The sequence below is a fragment of the Medicago truncatula genome, chromosome 3 (assembly GCF_003473485.1).
Source record: "Medicago truncatula cultivar Jemalong A17 chromosome 3, MtrunA17r5.0-ANR, whole genome shotgun sequence".
NCBI classification, from domain to species: domain Eukaryota; kingdom Viridiplantae; phylum Streptophyta; class Magnoliopsida; order Fabales; family Fabaceae; genus Medicago; species Medicago truncatula.
In genome coordinates this window covers 52,443,540-52,453,449 of record NC_053044.1, presented here as the reverse complement: position 1 = coordinate 52,453,449, position 9,910 = coordinate 52,443,540, and the positions used below count along the sequence as shown (strand labels likewise).

General features: G+C 35.8%; 2 protein-coding genes across 3 annotated transcripts; one reads left to right on the top strand and one right to left on the bottom strand.

Annotated features, from left to right (window-relative positions):
* Positions 1 to 210: 210 nt before the first annotated feature.
* LOC11435426 (U-box domain-containing protein 15) lies at positions 211 to 2,819 on the top strand. The gene is made up of 2 exons (XM_003603257.4): positions 211 to 936; positions 1,170 to 2,819. Exons 1-2 carry the CDS (start codon positions 389 to 391, stop codon positions 2,107 to 2,109), a joined length of 1,488 nt encoding a protein of 495 aa, XP_003603305.1. The 5' UTR covers positions 211 to 388; the 3' UTR covers positions 2,110 to 2,819.
* Positions 2,820 to 5,560: 2,741 nt separating this feature from the next.
* LOC11431487 (stromal cell-derived factor 2-like protein) lies at positions 5,561 to 9,553 on the bottom strand. Of its 2 annotated transcripts, none has more exons than XM_039831823.1 (6): positions 9,145 to 9,553; positions 8,883 to 9,023; positions 8,234 to 8,374; positions 6,477 to 6,526; positions 6,268 to 6,397; positions 5,561 to 5,952 (listed from the first exon to the last, which is right to left on the bottom strand). In XM_039831823.1, exons 1-6 carry the CDS (start codon positions 9,253 to 9,255, stop codon positions 5,860 to 5,862), a joined length of 666 nt encoding a protein of 221 aa, XP_039687757.1. In that variant the 5' UTR covers positions 9,256 to 9,553; the 3' UTR covers positions 5,561 to 5,859. The 2 variants fall into 2 exon arrangements, with proteins under 2 accessions (XP_039687757.1, XP_003603304.1); XM_003603256.4 differs by having other exon boundaries at positions 8,883 to 9,029; positions 9,145 to 9,551.
* Between the last annotated feature and the right edge of the window lie 357 nt (positions 9,554 to 9,910).

Sequence of the window (9,910 nt, the reverse complement as noted above, 5' to 3'; positions counted from 1 at the left end):
TTATTTTTTACACTATTGTTCAAGTTAATACGAGGCACTTATCAACATTTTCCTTAGGATAACGTTAACAAATATTTTAAGACATTAGTAAAATAATTTAAAAAAAATTATTTCATCAAACCTATCAGTTATTTCTTTGTCTTTTTAACAAATGTTTTTAAATATTAATCCAAATTTGTTTGATTTGAAAAGGAAAAAGATTCCAGAACCAAAATTGCACTGCTTCTTATTTGGCGCTCCCTCCAAAACTTGCCACACACACTCAAAGTCTTGCACACAGTTGACAACTAATCCATCCTCGGGAACCAAAATCCCTAAAAATTAAATTATTTTTCGTTTTCCTTTTTCTCTCCGATGAACTTCTTCTGTGCAACGTAGTTCATCGGAAATGGCTAAGTGTCACCGGAGTAACGTTGATTCAATTGTTCTCCATCACCGCCACCATGCCAAAAACACCACCGCCGGTAATTTCCGCTTCTCCGCCTCTTCATTCCGCCGCATTATTTTCGACGCCTTAAGCTGCGGCGGAGCCTCTCGACACCACCGACATTACCACCGCGAAGAAGAAATTAGCTCTGTCGCGTCGACGGCAACCGTGAAGGAGTTACGCGGAGAAGTGCAAGAAGAAAAGACGGAGAAGCTATTGGATCTTCTGAACATACAGGTGCATGAAACAAATGCGGAATCGAAGAAGAAAGAAGAGACATTAACGGAGATGAAGCATGTGGTTAAGGATTTACGCGGAGAAGACTCGACAAAGCGGCGAATAGCGGCAGCGAGAGTAAGATCACTGACGAAAGAAGATTCCGAAGCGAGAGGCTCACTCGCAATGCTCGGGGCTATTTCTCCTCTCGTTGGAATGCTTGATTCAGAAGATCTTCATTCTCAGATTGATTCTCTGTATGCTTTACTCAATCTCGGAATCGCCAACGATGCGTAAGTTTCTCTCTGAGAATGTGATTTCAATTTACAGCGATTCATTGTTCTATAATCTTCGTAAATTTCTGTTATGCATGACGAATTTTCCATTTGATCGAAACATGAATTTATCATATTCTTAATTGTGGTTTATACATTTCTAATTTTATTGTAATTTTTGCTATTTTTTGTTTGATTAATTACCTCGTGTTTAATCTTTTTTTTTTTTTGTTTCTGTGGCGTTTTTGCAGAAATAAAGCAGCGATTGTTAAAATTGGTGCTGTTCATAAGATGCTGAAGCTGATTGAATCACCTTGTGTTGTTGATTCATCGGTTTCTGAGGCAATTGTTGCAAATTTCCTTGGATTAAGTGCTTTGGATTCTAATAAACCAATAATTGGATCTTCTGGTGCAATACCCTTCCTAGTTAGGATCCTGAAAAATTTAGATAATAGTAGTAAAAGTAGCTCTCAAGTTAAACAAGATGCTCTTCGGGCTCTTTACAATCTATCGATCAATCAGACGAATATTTCATTTGTTTTGGAAACTGATTTGGTCGTGTTTTTGATAAACTCGATAGAAGATATGGAAGTGAGTGAGAGAGTCCTTTCAATTCTGAGCAATTTGGTGTCGAGTCCTGAGGGTAGAAAAGCTATAAGTGCTGTTAAGGATGCAATCACAGTTTTGGTCGATGTATTGAATTGGACAGATTCACCTGAATGTCAAGAGAAGGCTTCATACATTTTGATGATTATGGCACATAAAGCCTATGCTGATAGACAAGCCATGATTGAGGCAGGGATTGTATCGTCATTGCTTGAGTTGACGCTTGTGGGTACAGCCTTGGCGCAGAAAAGGGCATCCAGAATACTGCAATGTTTCAGGCTAGATAAAGGGAAGCAGGTTTCTAGGAGCTGTGATGGTGGAAACTTAGGTTTAACTGTCTCTGCGCCTATTTGTGCTTCTTCGTCTTCTCTTGTGAAGACAGATGGAGGAGGTAAAGAGTGTTTAATGGAGGAGGTGAATATGATGAGTGATGAAAAGAAAGCAGTGAAGCAATTAGTTCAGCAGAGCTTGCAGAACAACATGATGAAAATTGTCAAGAGGGCTAACTTGCGTCAAGATTTTGTTCCTTCTGAGCGTTTTGCTTCACTCACTTCAAGTTCAACATCTAAGAGCCTTCCGTTTTGACGAATTGCAGTTGATGGAGAGGAGAGGAGAGTTTATGAACTATGAAGTTAGCCTCTACAGCTTAACTACATCGGTCTTTTGGTGTAGTAACTGTTTTGTTATCACTGATGTAATGGTAATTGCTTATTAAAATCTCAGTAGATTATTATACAAGTAACTCTAGTTTAAGTTTATCTTTAGGTTCTTTTGTTGTTTTGGGTATCTGCCAAGTGCTGATTCAGTTTCTTTGGCATGAGCATGAATCCATCAACCATGAAAAATAATAGACCTATTACAGACTATTGTATAGTGTAGTAACCATACCTCCATCGCTAAGTTTTAAATCAAAGGTCCATGGACATCTTTGATATTGCGATAAATTGCGGACAGAATTATAGCTGATATGGTTGCAATTGCGATCCTAATACAGCCTGCACGATATAAAAAACCTTAATGTCACTGTCGCAATCAATCATGGTGGCAAACAGTTTTTTTTAAAACCCTGCTGTTTATTAGTGGTGGTGGCATGGCATGAACAATTGGGAAATCTTAACGTTGCAAAGGGTGTTGGTCATTATCATCTTTCATTTAAACAGAACAAGGACTACACATTGCCAATTTCTGTTTGCTGATTCCATGTGTTGTGTTTTAATGAATCTTCAGATTAGCAGAGTAGATGTAATTTTTTAATCATTTGCAATGAGGTTGTGGGATGTTAAATCCTTTAATTATGTTAGGTAAGTACTGCATTAATTACCCATTAATTATTTATTTAATGCCACATGATCTAGTTTACTGGATTTAGTTTTCTATTAACAGGTCACAGATCTATATGGTAAATTAGATTTGTTTGAATGGAAAGATGAACAGTTAGTGGAAAAAAAGAATCAATTGACAATTGTGTTTTCCTCGTAGTACGTGCGCACAACCACACATGATGTTCATCGTGGGGTCTACGTATAGCCATATGTAATGTTATCTTCTTCTGGTTCTGGGTGCTAACTTTAACTTTGTTGACTTTTGGTATAAATATTTTAATTTTAAATCCTAATGTAGAGTTGGGTTACTCTTTCCATCAATGGTCAAGTTTCATTCATTTGCATTTTTTGAATTTAGAGTTATTTAGCCAGAGCTCGAGCCTGATCGTGTCCAAAAGCAAAAGCATACCAGTAGAGCTTGCTATAAGAAAATCATACATAACACAGGCGTATGTTACTGCAAATTACTATAGTAGAGCTAAAACAGAATTGTGCTGGTGTATTAATTGCAGAGCATATATATATATATATACGTGTCACTTTGTTGACCTGATCAGTATGGTTATTGTACTATTGCATGGTGGAACGAACCTTCATTGATAATAATAGTAACAATTGAAAAAGACCTTTATTCAGTACCCGATGCTATACGTAAGACATCGATTAGCAATACAGCCTAATGAACCATGATGATACAACAATATTGCGTTTCATTCATTAAATGCATAGTATATGATGACAAGTATTGCACTGAATGGTAGCTTGAGATCATAGGAGTGAATTCCATCACATTCTGGCTACAGGTGCTCTATTTGAGTTGTGAATAATTAATTACTAATTGATTATATACTTACTACATATAAGAAAAGAAGGGTCTGTATGGTTGAGCAAATATAACATTTCATTCATTGCTGCTGTTTTGATACAATGTGTGAATTCATTTCAAACAACTAACAGGGTGGACAAGTGTACTTTTCTTTGGGGGGACCAAATATCTGCATTCAAAGGAATTAAGAAATTGATTTCTTTACATGCCGAGTGTGGTGTTGGGCAATACTAGTGTTGTTCAATTATTTTGGGTAATTTTTGAATGATTTTCAGTAGGCATCTGTTTTGAGTCAGGAATAATTAATTATGGATCATATGTACATCTAAAGTACCAAATACTATTGGGAGAAATGTTGTGTTCCAACAGCCCTACTAACCAAATTCAAATTACTACTATATATATATATATATATATATATATATATATATATATATATATATATATATATATATATATATATATATATATACATATATATATATATATATATTATGAATTTGTTTATACAGTACACACACGCACCCTGCAATTGACCGTTTTATTTTAACTATGAGTTGTTGCATGCTTTGAAGTGGTGTACCAAATTACTGCTGCAAGCGTGTTAAAACTCACATTCATTAATTTCCCAGCAAATGCGAGACTAAGGAATTAAGGATGTATATTTTTTGGCCAGTTTTTTCAACTTTTTCCTACTTCACACCAAAGTTCCATAGCCAAGCCAACCACCTTGAATTCAACCACCCAGCTTGATAAACTCTGGTCATCTTCATTTTAGGGGAAACTTGCTTAATTGTACTTTGTGGGAGGGTCATGCCAGATCATTCCTCAATGGTTCTGATCAGACAACTGAGGAAACCAATTTGTTGTGATTATAAGGAAGGTTGTAGTTCAGGAAGTAACCGGTAAAGTTAATTCATGACATTAGATGATATTGTACTGTATAAATTAAATTTTGTACGCATGTTTATTAAACATTAAACTATCCACTTTGTGTTATAAATGGATGGAGAGGAACCAGAGTTATTATTAATAATCAGAATTTGCTTGAGGTACCGCTACACCCTAAATATTACTTGCAACGGAATTTCTCGATTATTACAGCTCTAACTGAGTGTCATATAACCAATATCATACACAGGTTGCCTGATGATAACGCACCTGCTACATCGAGTCAAGTACAGTCCTCGACGAGCAGAGGGTCACAATATACCAGGAAAAGATCATATGAAATGCTGAAGTGCTTTCCCTTAAACAAATTAATGCACTGCAGCAGGTATTGGTCTTGCTGTTTGCGAATCTCTGTTTTTCTTAACATAATAATATCTAACCTAATTCAATGTGTGATTACACAGGAAACCACATGTGTAACATAGGCGGGAAAAAAAAGTTGTCAATTCTAGGACTGGTTGGGCTTACGATGGCTGTGGTATGTGTAGCAAAAGGGTTCGCATCAGTGATGGCAATTGGCAATTTGATGTGAGTCTGGCCGTGTGAATGACATTCGACTCCAAAATTGTTGCCAACTTGTTATCATGTGATCTTTGATTCTGACTGTGTCAATTTGTCGGGAGTATCTGCATTATAACTGAAAGGAAACATGATTGTTGCGCGGACCAATATTGCTTAAAAATTTATTTTAGTCCATAACCACCATTCTGTGGCATAAGATCTTTCTATGCAACCAAATTGCTAACATGTTAAATATGTTATTCGCTTCATAGCTTTTCTCAGAAAAATTATCGTCATTACAGATTAGTATACTCATTCGGATCCTATTTTTTTCATAACCAGGATGTCATCATCATTGCCAAAAAGAAACACGTCCTAATTATATAATTTTGGTGTCATGCAACTAAACAAAAAAAGGGGCATTGTAGTCAAGAAATAGCGTTAAATTTGATTCATTTATTTACTGTAAATCCATCATATTTAGTCATAATTGAAAAAATACCCATTACCACGTTGCACAACAAGAATAACATGCTGCAAGTATTTGTGAGAGATGAAGGGCCTGCAATACTTCATAACAAAGTAAACCTATGACAAAATATATCTATCATTATATCATCCTAAGAGTGCGCACGTATTCAACAGACTAATAGAAGGGCCTGCCTGCATCTATTATCAGGACCAATGCTAGCCTCTCAATTACATAATCAATGCTAATTGGACAAAATATTGATACTACTCAGCTTGTTTGCTTTCAGTAACAGGAAGGTAGACACCTTCAGCTGCCAGCCAGACATTGTCAGCACGCTTTTCACGAACACCACAAACCTAGTCAAATAAAATAAATGACAATCAATAATGATAACCCAATGCTAACAATTATGCATAAAAAATATAAATATCGGGATCACTATAAAAATCTATGATATATGCCATCATCGACATCATTATTTGTTGCCAATGAACTCTAAAAACCCAAGCAACTAACATGTCTGACAAACAACAAAACAGAAAGCATCAAGCATCCAAAATTTTCCAGTGCATATATAATTTAAATGCAGAAGCGAAAAAATGACGCATAGGTTAAAGGAAAACATTGGTGAAAGACGGCAGAAATTTTCAAGGTTCCAGACAAATTCTCACCTCTTGCTGTCCCCCAGCAATCCGACTGTATTTCTTATCATGACTATGAAGATAGCCTGAAGTGTCAATATGCTGAAGCCGAAACCTCTGATCCTGCTTCCAAGTCTTTCCACTTCCTTCTATTAAAAGCCTAACGAAAATAAAACCAATTTAAGCACCTTTGAGAATATAGAGATCTAATTATTATTGTCGTTAAAAAATCATGTTACCTCCAATAGTCTCCGGTGTCGGATTCATTTTCTCCACCAAAGCAACTGACCTAATGTCAACTCAAAAATTATAAACCCAGATATCCCAATGGTCAAGATTAGGTCTAAAACAGGTTGTATTTGAATTATAATTTTTACTTTTAAGTCCTTAGCTCGTTCAAATGCAGAAGAAAATCAAAGAAGACCAAAAAATAACGTGTAGGTTAAGGGAAAAAAACTCCTTTCTATATAAGTTCTTTAATTCAAGAATTTTAGCAATGTCAAATTTCTGTGCATCAGTCTATAGGTGGGAACATGGATATGCGATGAAATAACTTGTAATTACTTATAAGTGGTGGTTAATTTCATAGGTATTATTTTTTTCAAAGTAAAACAACTAAACCTTGTTGGATGGATACACTCAGCTACAAGATAAGTGATAAATCAATGGAAAATGCTAACAAGTGCACCAAGGGCATTGTTTAAGCATCTAAAAGTAGCAACTTTTTCATTGGAAATTGTACGTTGTGACTTTAACAAGGGTTTGACTTTTATTTTCAAGACATAATTTCCTCTTGTGGGTTCCTTAAACAATGCCCTTAGGGCACTTGTTAGCAAGACCCTAAATCAATTGATGTCATTGACAATTGAGATAAATAGTACTTTTTATTTGATTTTTATACAGAAGCAGCCTAAGACATGTTCGAAAATATACTGAAATTCGTTCAGCTCTGCTTCAGCAAAGGATAGGCCTAAGACATGTTCGAAAATATACTGAAATGCTTAACTAGTTGAAAAGAAAACAGAAATCAAAATGGAAAAGTACAGAGAATCCTCTAGCTTACATAGAGCTCAACATTTACACTGTTTAGGGTAACAAGACAGTGCAATGTAAACACGAGTAAATAGAAGTCAAGGTCTATCACAAAGTAATAGGCTAAGATATAGAGATCAACATTTCCATTGTTTAGGGTAACAAGACTGTGCAATGTAAACACGAGTAAATAGAAGTCAAAGTCTGTCGCAAAGTAATAGGCTAAGATGAGCTGCTTAAATTTAATGGTGGCCATACATTCAAGAGTCAAAATTCTTGTCTATCACAAAGTAATAGGCCAAGATGAGTTGCTTAATGGTGGCCATACATTCAAAACTCAAAATTCTAGGTCTGTCACAAAGTAATAGGCTAAGATGAGTTGCTTAATCATGATCTGGTCAACCATGGTTGAAACCAACTAAATCATGACACAAAGGTTTGTCGGTTTGGTCCTGTCCGGTTTATAAACATTGGTTCAAATAGCAGGAGTGATTGGTGAATGATAAAATATGGATGAGCTTCCTAGAAGCTAAGGGAAGTTGCATTATATTAAGATGAAAAAGGACCCTGTGTGGATGATATGTAATGTACACATTATATCACACCTTAGTTTGAGCACTTAAAAAATTAAATAATCCTGGTAAAAGCTAATCAAAAGGGGACACAAAAGAAATTGCATTAATGGTGATATACCAAAAGCAGAGTCTTGTCTTTATAATCGCACATCTAATGAAGCAAATATAGCACAATGCAATTTGCAACATCAACTTATTCAAGTGGGGACAGAGATGTACCCCCAAAAAGGAATCAACTGCGATTTTTAATTTTAATATTGCGGTTATATGTAAGGGGAACACCTTAGAATCAGCTTATTGAAGTGAAACATTTACAGAAAACAATCACCAACAAATCCTAAAGCATATATAGTAATAAACACTTGCAAAAGGAAGAAAAGAAAACACACCTCGAGATTGCCTGATATTGGGGACGCATGCAAATGGCTGTGCAGCCACTTCCTTGTCCTCATGTGCTGTAATCTAATGATGGTTCCGCTTTTAATGGTGTCACCTTGTTTAGCAGAAGTTCCCGGCTCAGGCCTAACAATCTGCAAAATAATAATGCACATATCAAAGTCAAGAACCAAATTCCAAAGTGCCAATATCAACACAGATCATCCAAAAAAAACAGCAAAAGATTATGGTCTGTTTGGAACCAGCTCATAATATTTCCATAAGTTGTTTTCAGCTTATTTTCATAATCTCTCCAAAATAGTTCATTTAAACAGCTTATAATACATTTTTTTTAACTCAGTATCCGACTTAGGACCAACTAATCCGGGAAACCAATCCCACTGTTCACTAGTGGGGACCCATTTAAAGCCAGGGCTTACTCTGTATGGACTAGCCCACATACATTGGCACTACGAGCATTGGACATGAGACTTTGAGAGAAGCACACTCCAAGATCCCGAGCCTTAGGTTTATTTTATCATTTTTGATAAAAATAGATCATAGATAAGCACTTGCATAACAAGTATTTGTCCTATAAACACATAAATAAGCTATTTATCCAAACAAAACTTCAATTAAATAGAAAGAACGAGACTAAAATACCCAATAACTGTTGGCATCATCAACACTCGGAAAACCAGTAACCGATTGTTGTCCACTTCCAGAACCATACGGCACATCATGAGAATGCAACCTAAATTTCGTCTTCTCATGCATCAACTTAATCACCGAACCATAAGTAATCTGAACCTACAAAATTTCAAAATCAAAATCAGTAACAAATTCAATTCAAAACTAAATTAACAAGATCTCTAACCCTAAACAATGAAATTGGAAAGAAACAAAGAGTGAAAAAATGAAAAACCTCGACGCCTTCGGAGGAAGCAGCGGAAGCAGAAGCGGTGGAAGAAGGAGAAACATCAGGATCGAGGGTGAGGAAGAGGAAGATAGCGAGAGCGAAGAAACCGAGAGCCATTATGAAGAGAAATGCGATGAACCAGTTACGTTGCCAAATCGGAAGCTCCGATTCGGAATGGATCGTGGATTCTCTGTATATGATTCGGGTCGACCCGGTTTGTGATTGTTGCGAAGATGAAGAAGAGGGTTTTCTTCGTGATAATCCTCCCTGCTGTGAACCTGAGGAAGCCACGGTAACAGATTAGTGCATCAATGTGGAAGCGATTATGAGAATGACAACTTATTATGGTTTTTGGATTATGGCTTATGCACAGTTCAAACGCTTCTTGCACGCTAACGTGATGATGAGTCAAGTCTATGGTTGAATCGGTATTTTTCAGATGTACGTTGCGTGACATAATTTGGTCCAATTGATAGTGCACGCGTGGCAATTGGTATTACGTGGAAGCTTTTCAGTGGTTAAATTTTAGTAATTAGTAAGAAATAAAATACATCACACACACGTACCGATTCCCATCTTCTATGGTACACTCACAATTTTGAGTGCACCGGTACTCTTGTTTTATAAAATATATAAATCAAAAATCATTTTAATGAAATAAAAAGGTATTTGTCAATATTTATATTTTAGAAAACATCATTTCATAAGAAAAACAATCATTTCATTGATCATATTACAAAATTTCATAAAAAATAATCAATATTCATTGTTA